We start from the raw sequence: 21,157 nt of genomic DNA, 5'->3' as shown, positions 1-21,157 counted from the left end.
CAATGGACAACGAGTACAAAGAGAGTGGATGATGTACTCTCCCTCTACTGGTAATGTTTACTGCTTTGCATGCAAACTGTTTTCCCCAAAAACGCATTCTTTTGTGACAGGCTATTGTGATTGGAAACACTCAGAAAGATTTGGTGAACATGAGCGAAGTGCTGAGCACATAACCTGCATGCAAGCAGTCTTGAACCGCGCCACAGGTGCCACAGTTGATGCAGACCTGTTCAAACAGTTTCAGGCAGAGAGCAGCTATTGGAGGCAGGTGTTACAAAGAGTTGTTGCAGTCATTAAATTCCTTGCAGAAAGGGGCCTTGCATTTAGGGGTAAAAATGAATCGTTAGGGTCTCCTCTCAATGGGAACTACCTTGGTATTCTGGAGGTCCTGGCTGAATTTGATCCCTTTCTAAAGGATCACAATAGAAAGTTTGGGCAGATGGGTCGAGGTAATACCTCATATCTGTCCTCCACCATTTGTGAGGAATTCATTGAATTGATGGGTGCAAAAACCAAACAGGCTATAGCAGATGAACTGCAAGCAAGCAAATACTACTCTATCATTGTGGATTCAACCCCAGATTTATCTCATGTGGACCAATTGACATTCATATTCCGTTTTGTTAGCAAAGAGGGCAGTGTTGTTGAACGCTTTGTGGGTTTTGAGCCCATTACTAGCCATACAGGTGAAAGTTTGGCTAACTGTGTCATGTCTGTGTTGGAAAATCTAGGGTTAGAGCTGTCAAATTGCAGGGGGCAGGCTTATGATAATGCCAGCAACATGTCAGGGAGGTATAATGGGTTGCAGGCTCACTTAAAGAAAAGCAACCCATTAATACACTATATTCCATGTGAAGCTCACTCTTTGAATTTGGTGGGAGTCAACAGCATTGACAGATGTGGAAATGAAGTCTCTAAGTATTTTGACTTGATTCAGTCTATTTACAACTTCACAACTGCATCCACACACCGATGGGACAGGGTATTTGGCAATTCCAACATAGATCTCACACTTAAAGCTTTATCGAACACGCGTTGGAGTTGCCGTGCAGAATCTACCAAAGCACTGTGGCAGAACTACAGTAAAATAAGAGCAGCACTACAGGGTATTTCCACTGATGACACAGAGAAACGAGACACACAAACTGAAGCTGACAGTCTAGTGCGGAAGCTGGATTCACTTGAGATGGCCTTCATGGCAGGCTTTTGGGACACTGTTCTGTCCAGATTTCAGGCCATAAGTCTGCAACTTCAAAAAGCAGACATGGACCTTGGTACAGCAGTTAGATTGCTGGAATCTCTGCGCACCTTTGTTCTCTCCCAAAGAGATCTATTTGATCATTTTGAGCAGAAAGCCTTAAACATGTTGGGTGGCACCCCATCTTACAGGGCTGAACGGACGAAGAAACGTAAAAAGTTTGCTGATGAATCAGCATCCCCAGATGTTGTGCTTGAGGGAAGGCAACTGTTTCAAATAGAGACATTTATTGCCTCTATTGATCAACTGAGTTCAAGCCTTAATCACCGTCTGGAGGCCTACAAACATCTGAACAATTTGTTCAGTGTCCTTTTCTCTTTGGATACAGAGTCCAATGCTTCAGTCCTTCACAAGTCCAAGATTCTCACTGAATCATACTCATCTGACCTCAATGAAAGTCTTGGACAGGACCTTATACAGTTCAAATCTTTTATACAGCTCAACAACACTGATGAGGAGAGGACCCCTTCAGGACTGCTCAAAACAATAATACATTTTGGACTACAGCCTATGTTTCCTAATACATACATTGCGCTACATATTTTTCTCACTCTACCGGTCAGTAACTGTGAGGGAGAACGCTCATTCTCTCTTTTGTCAAGAGTCAAAAATGAGCTGCGCACAAGAATGATTAAAATGCGTTATCTCTAATGGCAATTGAGAGTGAGCTGACAAGAGAGTTGGACTTCAATGATGTGGTGGATGATTTTGCGAAATTGAAAGCACGAAAGAAACCCCTTGCTTAAAGGTGCACTGTGTAAGATTTTTAGGTTGTTATTTCCAGAATTCACCCATTCACTAATGTTAGGCTACCTGTTTTCATGAATACTTACCACCACCATAAAATTCTAAGTATCCATTATGACTGGGAGAATTGCACTTTCGCCATTTCTGGGAACTGTCTGTCACCTGGATTCTGAAGATAGGATTGACTTTAGGCAGAAGCTTGGTGCTTTCTCTGGCAAACTGAACCTCAAGCTTCATTCTCTGCAGCTTTGCATTCTTGTTCAGACTTTCATCGACAAGGAACTTTTCAACTTCCCCACTATCGTGAAGGGGCCACCAAAAGATTTCAGTGTGTCCAGCATGTCTAGTCTTTTCTTCTCCTGTCTTTGAGCCATCTCTTGTTTCTCGTCAGCCCAACTCTCGAATTTTGCCTTCATGAGTTTACTCCAGTTGAGTTCAACCTCTCTTTTTGCTTGTGCTGCTGCCTTGAAATCTCTGAAGCTCCTGGCTCTTCTGTAAAATTATTGACCTATTGACTGCGTTCAGTGTGCCCAACTTCTTCAGTCTGTAGTCCACCTTGCCACATTGTCTCTCCATCCCAATGTTGTGCACAGGGGTGCCATCAATGTTACTAGCCTGTTCACTGACAGGGTCCATTGGGAAGGTCTCCTCATCCATCCCATAGTCCATCCTCTGCCTGGCCAGGACAGTCTTCAGATGGGGCAGCATGAGATCTGTCAGCTGCTTCACTTCAATCCAAGTATTCGGCAGCCACGTCTGACACTGAGTTCAGGACATGTCCAGTGCCTGTCCAGCCACTATAGCATTCTTGCTGTCTACATCCAGATCCACCATGAAACTCTGTAGCACTTGCTCCATCTTCATATCGGCCTCCGCCAACCGCATCACTTTATTCATGGCACTGCTGAAGCCCAGTGTAGTGTGGGTGCCACAAAAGATCTGCCCTGCTGGTTTTTCCAAGTTGTTCATCTCTGCCAACAGCTTTGAAAAGCCTTTGTTGTGCTCTGTGCTGTCAGTCATATGTGCATCTACAAGTTTATAAACATCCTCCACATTGACTCCTCTGACCGACGCCAGTATTTCGAACCCCATATCCACTTGCATTTCTATGTCCTCAGTGGTCTCTCGGTGAATGGGTAAGACAGGCAGAGGAAATGGGCTATCTTGACCTGCATGCAGCCCTTGTACCATGAACTGGCCTACACCTTTCTTTGTGGTGCTCTCCGATGCATGTGTTATCATTTTACCTTTCTCCTTCTCCTCCTCAAGCTTTCCCACAAAATAGATACAGACTTTGAGCCTCAATTTGCTGCACAGCTGCCGTTATGCCAAAGTGTTTTCCTAAGATATTATTTTATTTTTAATGATAGAAGGGAGGAAAAGGGGGCAAAAATCATGTCCAATTTAGTTTTTTGGGTGGGGTGGGGGGTTTATTTCATGATAGGTACCAACTTCCAATACATAATATCTCTCAAATGACCCAATGCACCATCACTGAAGTGGGCGTAATCATTTTCCAAAATTTTTATTTTTAGGCCATTTATCCCCTCCCCCTACCTGTGTCTGTGTGAAACCTGTGCTTGTCTGTGTGGTATACCTAATAGTGTGTGTGCAGTATGTGCACTCTTCTGTACAGTACAGTGTGCATGTCTGTTCACAGTATACAGTATTTCTTGCATAGTGCGTGCGTGTGTGTGCGCGTGCACGCGCGGGGTTGAGGGGCCAAGACCATGTCAGGCCCAGGGGGCCAAAATTTCTTAATCCGCCCCTGGTTCTTAGCCTTTTTGACCTCGGGGCCCAACTTTTCCACTACAGAGTGGTCTGTGGCCTACTCAAATATCTGAAATAGTAATCTTACTCTTGATTTTAATATTATTCAATAATTATATCTAACCTACGTACAGTGTACATCCTTGTCAAGTGATATGAATGAGTGTGTTATTCACAAAGATTATTATCAAGGCTTAGGTCAGGTTGATTACAAAAAATAAATAGTAATCAAATATACTGCTAAAAAAGGGACTTATGAAAAACAAATGTAAATACAATTACGCGATGCTAAAATAGATACACTAAATAATTTGATGATAAATGTTTAACTAAAAGGTCAAAAACGTTAAAGTGAAAATGAAAATACCGTTTTGCAGTTTAGTCATAATTTTTGCGCTTAAAATGAAAATACAGCTTTGCACTTTAGTCATAATCCTTTCGATTAAAAAACGTATTTATGACTTTATCTCCAGACTTCTTCTGTATGTGTGAGATTGTCATTACTGCCACAAGTGGTAAAAAAGTAGAACATAAAAGCTTTTCGATTGTCATTGCACATTACAAACAACAACATTGTGGAATACTAATGGCGGAAGCTGATTGATTGATTGATTGATTGATTGATTGATTGAGACTTTTATTAGTAGGTTGCACAGTAAAGTACATATTCCGTACAATTGACCACTAAATGGTAACACCCGAATAAGTTTTTCAACTTGTTTAAGTCGGGGTCCACTTAAATTGATTCATGATACAGATATATACTATCAGATATATACTATCATCATAAGACAGTCATCACACAAGATAATCATCAGGGTATATACATTGAATTATTTACATTATTTACAATCTGGGGTGTGGAATGTCGAGGGAGGGGGGGGGGGTTTAGGTTTGGTTGTTATCATCACTTCAGTCATCAACAATTGAGAACAGAGAAATGGACATTGAAACAGTGTAGGTCTGACTTGGTAGGATATGTACAGCAAGTACATTATATATATATATATATACATATATATATATATATATATATATATATAGAGAGAGAGAGAGAGAGAGAGAGAGAGAGAGAGAGAGAGAGAGAGAGAGAGAGAGAGAGAGAGAGAGAGAGAGAGAGAGAGAGAGAGAGAGAGAGAGAGAGAGAGAGAGAGAGAGAGAGAGAGAGAGAGAGAGAGAGAGAGAGAGAGAGAGAGAGAGAGAGAGAGATCAGAAAGCATAGGAAAAGTATCTACATTTGATTATTAACAATCCGGGGAGGCTGTTAGTTTAGGGTTGAAGTTGCCTGGAGGTGTACTTTTATTGCGGTTTTGAAGGAGGATAGAGATGCCCTTTCTTTTACACCTGTTGGGAGCGCATTCCACATTGATGTGGCATAGAAAGAGAATGAGTTAAGACTTTTGTTAGATCGGAATCTGGGTTCAACGTGGTTAGTGGAACCCACCCTGGTGTTGTGGTTTTGGCGGTTACGTTAAGGAAGTAGTTTGACATGTACTTCGGTATCAGGGCGGTGTAGAGGATTTTATAGACTCGGCTCAGTGCAAGTTGTTTTACTCTGTCCTCCACCCTGAGCCACCCACTTTTTGAGTGAGGTGTGATCTGGGGTGGAGGTCTAGAAGTAATCTGACTAGCTTGTGCTGGGATGTTTGGAGTTTAGATTTGAGGGTTTTGGAGGAGCTAGGGTACCAGGAGGTGCATGCGTAATCGAAAAAGGGTTGCACGAGAGTTCCCGCTACAATCCTCATGGTGCTTTTGTTGACCAAAGAGGAGATTCTATAGAGAAATTTCGTTCGTTGGTTGACATTTTTGATTACCTTGGTTGCCATTTTATCACAGGAAAGATTAGCCTCTAGAATGGAACCCAGGTAGGTGACCTCATCTTTCCTGGTGATAACAATGTCACCCACTTTTATAGTGAAGTCATTGACTTTCTTAAGGTTTATGTGGGACCCAAACAGGATGTATTCCGTTTTACCCAAGTGTATGGATAGCTTGTTGTCAGCGAGCCAGGTGCAAGTTCTACAGAGTTCAGCACTGGGGATTTTCTCCACCTGTGACTTGTCCTTGTCTCATACCAGCAGGGCTGAGTCATTCGCAAACAAGAACAATTCACAGTCGCATGCTGATGACAAGTCGTTTATGTATATTAGGAACAGTAAAGGCCCTAATATACTGCCTTGGGGGACTCCACAGCTTACTGAGAGGGGGGGGGGGGACACGATGCCATTCACCTCTACCACCTGTTCCCTCCCCTCCAAGTAAGATTGCATCCAGCTCGATGAGGTTTAGTCACATCAGATTGCTCTGAGCTTATGTGCAGCCCTTTGAGACACTTGTGATTTAGGGCTATATAAATAAACATTGATTGATTGATTGATCCAACAGTATAGCATGGTCAACGGTGTCAAAGGCCTTCTGAAGGTCCAGCATGACCATGCTGCAGTATTTACCCGCGTCCACCTCATGTTTGATGTGGTCGGTCAGATAGAGAAGGCATGTGTCAGTGGAGTGGTTAGTTCTGAAGCCGGATTGGAATTTGCACATGAGTTTATTGGTGGCAAGGTAACTATCGACCTGTTTATAAACTATTTTTTCCATTACTTTCGAAATGGAACTGAGAATAGAAACAGGTCGGTAGTTGCCAGGTTCCAATTTGCTTCCTTTTTTAAAGAGGGGAGTTACTCTTGCTATCTTAAAATCTTTTGGTACTTGGCCTTGTGAAATTGAGAGGTTTATTATGTGCGTGATAATTGGGGCAATGGTGGAGGCAGAGTCCCTGAGAAATCTGGAGGGGATATTGTCAAGGCCGGTGGTCTTGTTTGGGTGGAGCGCGCTCAATTTTTTAAGCACCTCATCAGCTGAGACCATTTCTAATTTGAAATCGTTGTTGGATACTCCTAGCTTTCTGTTGTAGGCTTTAATGTGTTCTACAACAAAGCCACCAGAATGGTGGGAGAGCTTGTTGACAAGAGTTGCGGCTATGCTGGTGAAAAAGGCGTTAAGTCTGCTTGCTACCTCCATTTTGTCTGCAATGAGGGAGTCACCCTCCTTGATGCTGATGTTGGTGAGTCTGGTTTTAAGTTTTTGGCTGCACCCGGGAAGCTAGTTGTTGAGGATTTCCCAGAGCTCACGTGGCTTATTTGTGTTTTCCTCTATTTTGTCGTTAATGTAATTTTTTTTTAAGGATTTAGTCAGGTTAGTTGTCTTATTTGTTAATTTATTGCATTGCTTTTTGAGAGTTGAAAGGAGTGATTTGAGGTTATTATTGGGTTGTTTATCTACTTCTGTTTTACACTTTTGGTATTTGGAGTATTTTTTGTCTCTGTCTTTTATGGCAGCTAATAGGTCCGGATTCCTCCATGGTTCAGAGCGGGCTTTGATCCTGACTGTTCTCACGGGAGCCATGTCATTTAGTATCTTTAGGAACGCTGTTTTAAAGCGATCCCAAGCAACATCGACCAGGTTGCTCGTGAGCACAGGGGACCAGTCCCACTCATCTAATTTTAAATTGAAATTATCGCTGGAGTATTTTTTAAGAGATCTGGATTGGGCTGTTATGTGGCCATTGGCTTTGGGTTTAGCTATTTTGCGGGTGCAGAAGGTTAGATAGTGGTCGCTAAGACCACATATCATGACCCCACTATTTTTTATTTTAGGCCGGTCTGAAGTGAGAATGAGATCTATTGTTGATTGGGTGGAATCACACACCCTTGTAGGTAGTGTTATTAGTTGGGAAAGACTGTGTAGATTACAAAACTTGCTGTAGGATCTGAAGACAGGCGCATCTCTACGTTGTCTTCCCCAGCCAAGCACTCCTCCAGAGCCCCATAGAAATCACTCTGATTAGGGGTTCTGTAAACAGTCCCTATCAGTACCGGCTTAGCGTTTTTAAATTTGATTTGCGCCCACACAAATTCTGTTGCTGCCATGCAATGCGCTAAACACGGCCCATCAAGAGCAATTGGGTGTCTTGCTCAAGAACAACTGGACATGAGCTCGCCAGGCTGGGATCAAACCAGTAATCCTTCGGCCACTATACAGCCGCTCTACCCACTGAGCCATGTTTTGGCAGCCCTTTATGGTGTGCTCTCAGTCCAACAATGGGCCCCGGCCTTGTGATTAAGAAACACTGCATTAGACAACATCTCACCAAACACATTTGCAAATAAATTTGATCTTTTTCTTACCAGGCTGCACAGAGTAAATTATTTCTGGCATTTAAACAATGATGCTCAAAAAATGATGTAACAAGACGATTGTAACACATACTGGCACTATCTAAATTTTGTCATGTCATTATCTGGCACATGTAATTGGTTGTAGATTACATCCAAAAAAGACACATCGTACTTTGCAAAAGTGAGTACACCCCGCACATTTCTGCTAATACACTTAAGAAATGACATTTTTATGCAATGTAAAGTGTTATGTTCTGGGCGCATTGCTGCGATGTTTATCGGAAGCAGAAGGACAAGTAGGAAAGCGGCAGGAGCAGCGTCCAGGTAGGAGTTTATTTTAATTCTTCAAGGCAGGACCACAAATACAACATTTCAGACACTCGTTATTTGTAGAGCCAAAAAACCAAGATAGTCGCCAAGGACGAACAGCGAGAAAGTCTTAAACTAGGACAAATACACCAGCATGTAGCAAAGAGCGAGCGTTCACCCGGTGACTGAAAAATATAAAGGGGAGTGATTTAACCAAAACAGCTGGTGGGAACACTAATTACTAGACAAGGGCAGGTGTGGAAAATTAGTGTCAATGGAAACCAAAAGTAAACAAAAGGAAAGAGGGTAGAGCACAGAAACAGACTAACGTAGGAAAAAAGCCACCAAACATAAATCAAGCCATGACCCGGGCAACCGATCATGACAGTAAAGTAGTCAGTGTGGTTAGCTTCTATGTATATGTATGTACATTTACTGTGCGCTCAAAATAATGCAACACACAGTCATTATTGTCGGAACTACTGATATATGCATGAAAAGTTAATGAAATATTTGCAGAAATTAGGTGTATTTTTTCAAAGGCTTCCCAACAATAATATCACAGTATTCTAAACATATATTAGCAGAGGCTATATTATTTGACAGACTTGCAAAGTTCAACATCAAAATTAGTTCACTTTAAAAGTATAAACACCTTTTCAGTTCAGACACTCAGAGAGGTGTCAATTCAACAATATATTTTTCATTCTTGTTGTAGTCTGCAATAGTGTTTCTAATATTTTGCCATATCTGTGGCGCTGAATAATGGAGCTAAAATCTGAGAAATCTCTTTAGTACATTTCTACTCAGCTGCACATTTTAAATGAATATCTCACTGACGGTGCAATTAATACTGAGCAATACATCTTATTTGATTATGTAGGTGTATGTTATTTATGTTTTGGCTAGACTAGAATGTGCAATTGTGGGTTTGAATTTTCACATTTTTTGCATACGTGGGTTCCCTCCGGGTACTCTGGCTTCCTACCACCTCCAAAGACATGCACCTGGGGATAGGTTGATTGGCAACACTAAATTGGCCCTAGTGTGTGAATGTGAGTGTGAATGTTGTCTGTTTATCTGTGTTGGCCCTGTGATGTGGTGGCGACTTGTCCAGGGTGTACCCCACCTTCCGCCCAAATGCAGCTGAGATAGGCTCGAGCACCCGCCGCGACCCCAAAAGGGACAAGCGGTAGAAAATGGATGGATGGATATTGGCATTTTGCATCAGTGGTACCTCAACTTAAGAGTGTTTTGAGATTTGACCTTTCTCTCGGCTAATTGGTGTGCTTTAAGTTGCAAGGAAAGTTTTAAAATTGAAGCACCCTACCTTTAATTGGCGTGGCAAATGTCACAGTGAACCCCCTAAGATTGACCAAAATATCTGGTCTTACTCGATAGCATTAGTTTGTAGCTAGAGGTCGACATAACTTTGTTTTCCAACCGTGAGAAGGAAGGAAGTGTGAAGGACAGTGCTGACAAGAAGTGAATGACATTCACTGAATTCAAGGAAAAGATGATCAAAAACATGAGTGTGTAGAGTAGGGATGTCCCGATCCAGGTTTTTGCACTTCCGATCCGATACCGATATTGTTTTTGCACTTCCGATCCGATACCGATACTGACCGATACTGTCCTATCCGAGCATGTATTAAAGTTTAAAATTATTTAGCCTACTTAGTTGTCAGAATCATGTTGAAAAGGGTTTTAGTACTCTTGATAACAACTAGCCAGCTGAATTAGGGGAGTTTGAATAATACACAATGGTTGGTAACAAGAAACTGACCTGTTTATTCAAGGATAAACACAAAATAGACAAAATTATACATGACAAACAGAAATGGCATCATTGAACTAGGGCTGGGCGATATGGCCTTTTTTAATATTGCGATATTTTAAGGCCATATTGCGATACACGATATATATCTTGATATTTTGCCTTAGCCTTGAATGAACACTTGATGCATATAATCACAGCAGTATGATGATTATATGTGTCTACATTAAAACATTCTTCTTCATACTGCATTAATATATGCTACTTTTAAACTTTCACGCAGAGAAGGAAATCACAACTAAAAAAATCACTATTTTTTTCATACGGTGTTGATGTGGAAATGTTTGCCTCGGCATTTTGATGGTGTGGGCGTGTGGCACCAAATGGAGATAAGCGTCTCGACAGATGTTACAATATTTGAACAATGATGACGAAAACTGTTTTCTCTGTCGTGCCCGTGTGTCGAAAATTGTTATGCGCTTATTTTTTTATTTGATTTTGTGCGTGGCATAGATTTGCCGTGCGCAGAGCAGTGCGCAATTGCACAGGCGCACACCTTAGAGGGAAGGTTGCTCGCACGGCTGCGCTAGCATCACAGCTAACGTTAGCCATGCTGCTACCTCTCTGCTCGGGGAGGACGTATACGTATGTGACGTATGACGTGACAGTATGTGACGTATGTAAGAAGCTGCGCTTGCTGTCTGTGAGAGGGAGACACAGAAAAGAGTGAGAAGAGCCTGTCGTGTAATGCCAGCAGCTAAAAGCAACTGCGTGAGAATCCACAGACTGGTGGATATGTTGACGTTGTGCTGGAAAATGCGGAACGGAAATTGGGGAGCAGCAGCAAAGTGGAATGTATTATTTAAATCGGTGCGTTGGAAAACACGGACTGGAGGGTTTTTTTAAAACTGGATCTGGATCGGCATTTTCCAATGCCTTGCCGATACGCATTTTTTGGCAAATATTGGCGGCCGATCCGATCCAAATATCGGATCGGGACATCCCTAGTGTAGAGTGTGTATTTGACCAAGCAATTTAAGTGTATCACTGCTAGTCTGCACCATACTGAAGCTGAATGAGTCTAACGCCAACCAAAGTTGTTAAAATAAAATCTAAACGGCGGACGTTTATCCTTGAAAATATGGAGATGCTGCTGATAGTGTGTTTGATGGAGAAGCAGCTGGAAGGAGATACTGTAGAAGTCTTCTCTACATTATTTTTACATTACTTCATATTAATATATTATATTGAATTGTTTTATACAATATATATTATCTAAATATCAGTTTTTATTTTTAAAACACATTTTATGTGTTAAAATGATGCTGTTTTGGTGGGGCCAAACACAATTTAAATGTATTAAAATTATTTTCAATACAAGTGTTTTGAGCTGAGCACGCTGTCACAGAACTAATTAAACCCGTAAGTTGAGGTACTACTGTAAATTCATTTCAGGTTTTTGTTTGAGTTCAAATTAAATATTATCAATAGATGTTAAAACTGAATATGGTTTATGTGTGCAGAAATAATTTCCAAAAAAGTACCATTTTCCCAAGAAATCAATTGATTATAGCCAAAAGTATCTTTTAAAAGAACTATGATAAGAGTTTTGGTCAAATAAAGCAGAGCACAAACAACCTTGTCTCCAAATCTTAAGTAAACAATTATCTGCAATTGGAACTGCATTAAAATATAATCGAGACCCACTAATTTTTGATGTAACGCAGAACCACAATCAAACAAACAGAAATGAAAAATAACCGCATATAATACTGACACGGAGCATGTCACACACACACAAACACAATGCTAAAACAGCATCCATTCAGACCTCCCACTCGACAAATTAGACTGCCGTATGGTCTGCCAGGAGAAGATATTCATATTCTAACAGTTAAAAAGACATAAGGAATGTACTATGAAACCAGCGCGGGTATGGTGTTATAATTCTAGAGAAAATTACATCTGCAGTGGTCAAAGTAGAGGACCCTCAACGGTCTGCCAGGCTTTGTCAAGTGATATAATTTAGAATTACTGTGTCTGGCAGGAAGCCCAGTAAAGACCTGTTATGCTCGATTGGTTAGACAAATCCTGAGCATAAGGAAGGGAGAATATTGATGCCTGAAAAGAAAAGGCTTCCTGCTTGGACTGCACATTATAATACTTATCTATAAAGATGCAACAAAGTGAATAAAGGTGGAGGATTATTGTGCCAACTGGAAGCATATTGTCTCTTCCTCTGCAGGTGCTATGGGTGCACATAATCAACATAGCATTCAGCGCTCTGGCAATACTACATCTGACATACCTGGGTTCAGTGTTTAATTCCAGTGTTGACTACATGGAGGAGGATGAGGTAAGGTTATATCATGTCTGTTTTGCATCCTTTTGGACAATAGTACTCATGGCAAGAGCTGCCATCTTTGGAGAGAAGTGTGAACAAATAGGTTGACTGCGTGCACTTCATGTCTCTACAGGATGACATAACCCACCATACCATTCAGAAGTGGTCCGATCTGAGCTGGACAAGCCACTGGGTCACATTTGGATGTTGGATAATGTACCGCCTCATTCTTTAAAACTGAGAAAGAGCGAAAGAAGCAATAATGTGATTTTTTTTTCTCCTCTGTGACTGTAAAGTACATCAGGGTGGGGAGAACTATAGTCAATACGCAGATTAGTGTCATCCTGACCTGCTGGGGACTCCTTTTGATATACACGCCGCTCTCCTTCCTCTTTTCCTCTCGATGGCATCCTCTTTTTTCCAATCTGAGACACTGCAGTCATCAAGCTCTCATGTTGTGACAGCCGTTTCTGATGTCTCCCTGCGAGTCACAATCAATACCTATCAGCATGGTGGAAATCTGCTCCTTCTTTCTGACGATTGAGCCGTTATCTCGCCTTCAGAGGCTACTGTGCCATTTTCCTTCACCTCAAATGTTTCATAATCTTCTATTTGCCATGTCTCAATTAGGAGTCTGACATTGTACAATGTTCTTATGTTCAGTGCTTCCTAAATCACAAGTGTTTTCAGCAGCAGACTTGTGAGTTTACATTAGGATGAGAGCACAGAATATATATAGTCCAATATTTATTGTGTATCTGTAGATTATTTTCATACTTTATGAGTTAAAATGGTTTTCCAAAGCCTAAAATGACACCCTGAAATGAATTATTACATACAGTAGTATTAAAGGCCTACTGAAATGCAATTTTCTTATTTAAACGGGGATAGCAGGTCCATTCTATGTGTCATACTTGATCATTTCGCGATATTGCAATAGTTTTGCTGAAAGGATTTAGTAGAGAACATCGACGATAAAGTTCGCAACTTTTGGTCGCTGATAAAAAAGCCTTGCCTGTACCGGAAGTAGCAGACGAGTGACGTGACGTCACAGGTTGTGGAGCTCCTCACATCTGCACATTGTTTACAATCATGGCCACCAGCAGCGAGAGTCATTCGGACCGAGAAAGCGACAATTTCCCCATTAATTTGAGCGAGGATGAAAGATTCGTGGATGAGGAAAGTGAGAGTGAAGGACTAGAGGGCAGTGGGAGCGATTCAGATAGGGAAGATGCTGTGAGAGGCGGGTGGGACCTGATATTCAGCTGGGAATGACTAAAACAGTAAATAAACACAAGACATATATATACTCTATTAGCCACAACACAACCAGGCTTATATTTAATATGCCACAAATTAATACCACATAACAAACACCTCCCCTGTCCCGTCCATATAACCCGCCAATACAACTCAAACACCTGCACAACACACTCAATCCCACAGCCCAAAGTACCGTTCACCTCCCCAAAGTCCCCAAAGTTACGTACGTGACATGCACATAGCGGCACGCACGTACGGGCAAGCGATCAAATGTTTGGAAGCCGCAGCTGCATGCGTACTCACGGTACCGCGTCTGCGCATCCAACTCAAAGTCCTCCTGGTAAGAGTCTCTGTTGTCCCAGTTCTCCACAGGCCAATGGTAAAGCTCGACTGTCATCTTCCGGGAATGTAAACAATGAAACACCGGCTGTGTTTGTTTTGCTGCAGTCGGCCGCAATACAGCGCTTCCCACCTACAGCTTTCTTCTTTGCTGTCTCCATTGTTCATTGAACAAATTGCAAAAGATTCACCAGCACAGATGTCCAGAATACTGTGGAATTTTGCGATGAAAACAGACGACTTAATAGCTGGCCACCATGCTGTCCCAAAATGTCCTCCACAATCCGTGACGTCACGCGCTGACGTCATCATACGAGACGTTTTCAGCAGGATATTTCGCGCAAAATTTAAAATTGCACTTTAGTAAGCTAACCCGGTCGTATTGGCATGTGTTGCAATGTTTAGATTTCATCATTGATATATAAAATATCAGACTGTGGTCGGTAGTAGTGGGTTTCAGTAGGCCTTTAAACCAAACGGTAATACTGATTTGTCTTTTTCAAATGGAGTTAAAAGTTTGTAATCTTCTTTTGTAATTTTTACATTTAGAAAGTCAATCAGGAAATGTATGTATCGTGGTGAAATTTAGTAATGTTTTTTTTAAATACATTTGGGCATGTCCGACCGGTAGGAGGCCACGAGGAAGACCCAGGACACGTTGGGAAGACTATGTCTCCCGGCTGGCCTGGGAACGCCTCGGGATCCCCCGGGAGGAGCTGGACGAAGTGGCTGGGGAGAGGGAAGTCTGGGCTTCCTGCTTAGGCTGCTGCCCCCGCGACCCGACCTCGGATAAGCGGAAGAAGATGGATGGATGGATGGATTTCAAATACAGTGGTACTTTGGATTTTGTTAGTAATCCGTTCCAAAGGGTTAGTTAGTTTTTCCTTTTTTATCAAGTTTCTTTAGTCCCATGGTGGGTTATTTTGCAGTTGTACCCAAAAAAGCCCAGCGACTGCAGTTGTACTCAAAAAAGCACAGTGACTGAGAGTCACCTGATCTTTTTCTGGCCATTTGATTCCACGGAAGGCTGTGCAGGCAAAAACTAGTTTAGTGAACATTTTTATCAAAAAACTAATCATAGAAAAAGTAGAGCATATGACAAACTGAGGTTTCACTGTACTCTTCATATTAAAAAACATTTGAATCAGGGTATGGCACATTATTTTTAAACCCCCCGATTTGATTTATATGTAGTGCCGTCAAATGATTAAAATATTTGAATCAGATTAATCACAATTTTGAATTTGGGTTAATCATGGTTAATCACGTTATCACTCGCTTGCATAATTTCAAAAAACTCTAAAAATATTTTATTGTCAAAATGTCATACAGGAACATTTTAAAGTGTTTTACTTGAATGCACTTAATTTATTTGCTAAAAATGTTGTAACAGTTGTATCTAAAGTCCCGTCAGCGTTTATTTCAGAGTGAAATTTGCCAGCAAGAACACCAGTCAGTCTCCTCGCTCATCTTTGCACCGACGTATGCATTGACATGATCACTGACCTTATATCAACCCTCAGCCTTTCCGGTAACCATCTGCGGTTATGGCAAAAAACATGTACGGTCAAAATAAATTGTGCCATTAATCTGTGTATCCACATGATTCATGCGATATTTGTTGTGATTAATTTGTTATTTTTGACAGACATATTTATATGTCAAATTAGTTTTAATATACAGCCTGTCATGTTGTGACTGTATCCTGCATATACTGTATGCTGTACTCTGCACTACAAGTGATCACCTGAAGAAATGAAATGACCTGTTTTGTCAGACTAGGTTTAACAGTCTCTGTATTTGTGACGTCAAAAGGATTTGCATCCTGACGAGCTTGCAAAGTGTTAGATCAGAGCCTGAGTGTTCAGTCTCTGTACAACGAAACCCTATTAAAGTATTTTCAGTATGAATATTGTTCCTGTAAATGTGAATTCACTGACACACCTGTGATCATTGTTTTATAAAAATTTTACATGAACCCTAGTTTATTGTGTTCTTTTAAGTATATACATTTATACAGCTGTTAGAAAGCACTGTCAGCATGAAATAGTAGTGACACACACACACACACACTGGACTGATGTAAGAAAGAGTTTATTTGAATATTTGTATTATTTACAAGGAAAATGTAAGGATTGTTAAACAGTCAATTAAATTGGGATAGAATGACACACTGTGATTTTGCCCTTAGCAGTGGTCTATTTTCTACTGAAGTCTGAACATCCAGAATGTTGGGTGGACAGTTTGGGGAACAGATAAAGGTAGGGACAGCTGGCGGTTAAATTTTCCATCTCTATTAGAGGTGAGCAGATCTTGTGTTGGACGACCACCCAACTACCCAGTCGGCAGACTCAGAGGACTGAAGGAAGGCTTATAGCTCAGCCCTGTCTGCCTCGGGGCCCCCCGTGTTTACGACGGCAGGACCCCAGCAACGTCTCTAAAGCCATCTTCACAAACGCCTGGAAGTTACTGCTTCTCTCCCTTCGGCTGTCCTGCGAGGAGATGGAACACGGACAGATAGCTTCACTGGGGACAGAGCAATATCACCATGTAGTGTCCCAAAACACATGTGTAACCCACCTGGTCCAGCCCTCGCAGGGCTCGAACCTGGGTCCGCTGAATGAGAATGCAAAAGTGCTGGGCATTTATCTAAAATCCAGAGCTGTCAACTCCATATATTGTGCAAGCTGCTTAGGTGTTAGAGAGTGAGGTTTACCAGGGTGCACTGACTGGCCTCTGCATGCTTACCTCCTTGCTTCTTGTTGTCATCTCCTTTCTGATCAACTTTCTTTGGCTGCTCTTTAGGACTTTGAGGTTGCTGTGGGGTGAGGACAATTCAAAAGAAACATGTAACAGAATTTGGAGCAGGAAGGAAAAATAAATTATAACCTTATTTTCCTACCTTGGTGGTTGACTTCTTGTCCGACTTATTACCTAAAAGCGATGAAAACATGCAGTCAAAGGCTGAAGTTCAGATCAGTTGTTTATTCAGCTCATTTGCTATCCACCAAAATAATACATACATAAACATATGTTTGCTCACCTTTTGTTCCTGGCATTTTGGCTGTGCTCCAGAACCTTTGCCGGTTTTTTGACAGAATGCAATGCTAAATGTGGCGTTCCACACCGTCATTTATGGCCCGTGCAGCTGAATGGCTCTGTCACTGGGGCCCCTTCGAGAAAGAGCACCGCAAACAAGCAAAGAGCCCCGTCAGCTGAGCAGCACACCCTGCGGCTCTGCAGGTCTTTGCTGAGCCAGGCAAAACCTCCGAGCTGACCTTGTCATACTGCCATTGTGAAGCTGCTGGAACATTGTTTATGCTGATTGACAGTACAGTAAGTATACCTGTATGAATATCAATGATTTGTTTCATTGAGATCATAAATATGGTACTAGATATCTAAAACTCGTCATGGAATGCATTTCCAACAAGGCAAAATGAATGATCGTAACATGGTCTCATAACAAAGATATTTGCTTAGTTGTCCCTCTTTAATCCTACAACATTTGTATTTGGACTGTATTATGTATTGTAGACTATAGCATGATGGGCCGGCTCCTGGCATAACTACGATGCCAGCTGGTGTCAAACTATTTTTCATTGAGGGCCACGTTGAAGTTATGGCTGCCTTATACTATGAAAGCTATATGGTTGTTGTTTTTACGGTGTATTACTGAAAATGGAAAAAAAAACGGTACCACAGATTATTTTTACGGTAAAATGATTTGCCTTTTTTTTTAAACCATAAAATCTATTGTCATTGAAATCAGAAGTCAAGCAGATATTTAAGTATGTATTTCTATTTTAACCAACATATTTTTGAAATGTATAGACATGATTAAAGTTAAAAAAATATGCAACTGCATATAGTATGTATTTTTGTGTTTGTATTTTTTCTCGGTCAAAATGGAAAGAAGGAATACATTTAGTAAGAAAAGATAGAGTGCTTTATTGATGCGTACTATTTCCAAGATTTTGCGGACCACATAAAATGATGCGGCCTTGAGTTGGAAACCTGTGCACTGTGAGGAATTGTTCAGGGCCAGGTAGGGCACAGGCCCTGACCACTTCAATTTAAATCTATTCAACTTAGCACTGTTTGTATTTTTGATAAGTAGTGACATTTGGGCCCTTGAAGTGTTCAATTTGATTATAGCAACTAAATGGTAGCCTATGCAGCATTAAAAACAAACCATAGGACCGAAATTGGACCACTAACAAGATCTTATTTAGTGCCACAAAAAGAGCTGGTGTTCTGGAAAAATTTGCCATACCCATAAAAATGTGCTGCCCAGTGCCACTGAGCATCCGTACTAGTGCGCATCAGCACTAAATGTTTCCCCTAATAAAATAACCAAAGCAATGAAGGTAAAAAACGTCACTAGGTTATTTTGAGAATTTTTTTTTTTTATATACCAGGAAACAAACCAAAACAAAAACGGTATAAACCTTGACAACAAGTATTTTGACAAGCTCATGTATGATGAATAATAATAAAAACTACAAAACCCCTTGTTTCAGGACCTCTTTCTGACATTTTCATTACAATTCTTCCATTACTTATGTTGCTATCTATTGGATTACGCAATTGGTGTCAAAGCAGCACACACTCACACACACACACACACACAGACACACACACACACACACACACACACACACACACACACACACACACACACACACACACACACACACACACACACAAACATATATATATATATAGGTTTCATAATACACCTCACGGTGCAACCTGGACACATCATCAGTGATTCTCCCGGGGTCATAGGGTGTTTCGGGTCTTAATCAAACACCCTCTCCCGGGCGACCCTGCCGAGGGTGATCGGTCCCTCGACTTGTGTCCAGGTAGCGCTCCACGCCACGCGTCCCCCCTCCGACGGTCTTCCCCGGGGTTGCGCCAGTGGTGCTTGGAGGTTCCAGGCACTGTGGGGAGTGTCCGGACCTGGGTCCTCCTCCAGCTCATCAGGGCCGTACAGGGTACTGGCCCTGTGCATTGCACCACGGGTTTCCTCAGGCAGCCTATCTTGGTCTTATGTGTCTTCAGGGTTTTTCGCAGCGTTATATGGGTGCTCTCTTGCGGGAGCTGCAGCTTGGGATGCTACCCCTCCCTGCCCCGGTTGCCGTCTTTCCGGGCTGTCAACTGTCTCTCCAGTTGTCACCACTCTTTCGGGGTTGTCATCCAGCCTCTTCCTGGAAGTCAATGGCGATGCCATACTGGATCGGTTTCATAATACACCTCACGGTGCAACCTGGACACATCATCAGTGATTCTCCCGGGGTCATATATATATATATATATATATATATATATATATATATATATATATACATATATAGATAGATAGATATATGTATATATATATATGTGTGTGTTTGTACATGTACTGTATATATATATATATATATATATATATATATATATATATATATATATATGTATAAATAGTCGATGTTTCTGTGTTTTATCCGTTATACAGTGCTTAATACCGGGGTAGAGCGGAATATACGTTGGGTCAGGAAAAAACACAAGAGGCTATATCATCCCTACAAGCCTGTTTCGCAGGTTTCCCTGCTCGTCAGGGGATTTTATAAAATATGAATATATAAAATAAAATGTTAAAAAATCCCCTGACGAGCAGAGAAACCTACGAAACAGAATATATATACAGGTAAAAGCCAGTAAATTAGAATATTTTGAAAAACTTGATTTATTTCAGTAATTGCATTCAAAAGGTGTAACTTGTACATTATATTTATTCATTGCACACAGACTGATGCATTCAAATGTTTATTTCATTTAATTTTAATGTTTTGAAGTGGCAAATGAAAATCCAAAATTCCGTGTGTCACAAAATTAGAATATTACTTAAGGCTAATACAAAAAAGGGATTTTTAGAAATGTTGGCCAACTGAAAAGTATGAAAATGAAAAATATGAGCATGTACAATATTCAATACTTGGTTGGAGCTCCTTTTGCCTCAATTACTGCATTAATGCGGCGTGGCATGGAGTCGATGAGTTTCTGGCACTGCTCAGGTGTTATGAGAGCCCAGGTTGCTCTGATGGTGGCCTTCAACTCTTCTGCGTTTTTGGGTCTGGCATTCTGCATCTTCCTTTTCACAATACCCCACAGATTTTCTATGGGGCTAAGGTCAGGGGAGTTGGCGGGCCAATTTAGAACAGAAATACCATGGTCCGTAAACCAGGCACGGGTAGATTTTGCGCTGTGTGCAGGCGCCAAGTCCTGTTGGAACTTGAAATCTCCATCTCCATAGAGCAGGTCAGCAGCAGGAAGCATGAAGTGCTCTAAAACTTGCTGGTAGACGGCTGCGTTGACCCTGGATCTCAGGAAACAGAGTGGACCGACACCAGCAGATGACATGGCACCCCAAACCATCACTGATGGTGGAAACTTTACACTAGACTTCAGGCAACGTGGATCCTGTGCCTCTCCTGTCTTCCTCCAGACTCTGGGACCTCGATTTCCAAAGGAAATGCAAAATTTGCATGGTTGGGTGATGGTTTGGGGTGCCATGTCATCTGCTGGTGTAGCCTTAAGTAATATTCTAATTTTGTGACACACGGAATTTTGGATTTTCATTTGTTGCCACTTCAAATCATCAAAATTAAATGAAATAAACATTTGAATGCATCAGTCTGTGTGCAATGAATAAATATAATGTACAAGTTACACCTTTTGAATGCAATTACTGAAATAAATCAAGTTTTTCAAAATATTCTAATTTACTGGCTTTTACCTGTATATATGTATGTATATATATATATATATATATATATATATATATATATATATATATATATATATATATATATATATATATATATATATATATATATATATATATATATATACCGTATTTTTTGGAGTATAAGTCGCACCGGAGTATAAGTTGCACCGGCCGAAAATGCATAATAAAGAAGGAAAAAAACATATATAAGTCGCACTGGAGTATAAGTCGCATTTTTGGGGGAAATTTATTTGATAAAACCCAACACCAAGAATAGACATTTGAAAGGCAATTTAAAATAAACAAAGAATAGTGAACAACAGGCTGAATAAGTGTACGTTATATGACACATGAATAACCAACTTAGAACGTGCCTGGTATGTTAACGTAACATATTATG

The 21,157-nt window shown here is 41.0% G+C and overlaps 1 protein-coding gene across 5 annotated transcripts in view; it reads left to right on the top strand.

The window, feature by feature from the left end:
* The window catches only part of LOC133621114 (protein-serine O-palmitoleoyltransferase porcupine-like), a 32,013-nt gene extending 15,856 nt beyond the window's left edge, over positions 1-16,157 (top strand). For all 5 annotated transcript variants that reach the window (XM_061983000.2, XM_061983015.2, XM_061982981.2 and 2 more), the window contains 2 exons: positions 12,285-12,395; positions 12,517-16,157. In XM_061983000.2, coding sequence (XP_061838984.1) covers positions 12,285-12,395; positions 12,517-12,618 — 213 coding nt within the window. In that variant the 3' untranslated portion in view covers positions 12,619-16,157. The remainder of the gene's footprint in view (positions 1-12,284; positions 12,396-12,516) is intronic.
* Positions 16,158-21,157: the final 5,000 nt, after the last annotated feature.

This window comes from Nerophis lumbriciformis, linkage group LG01, assembly GCF_033978685.3.
Source record: "Nerophis lumbriciformis linkage group LG01, RoL_Nlum_v2.1, whole genome shotgun sequence".
Classification (NCBI taxonomy): Eukaryota; Metazoa; Chordata; class Actinopteri; order Syngnathiformes; family Syngnathidae; genus Nerophis; species Nerophis lumbriciformis.
The sequence above is the reverse complement of the archived record's forward strand: the minus strand, read 5'-3'. Positions and strand labels throughout refer to the sequence as shown.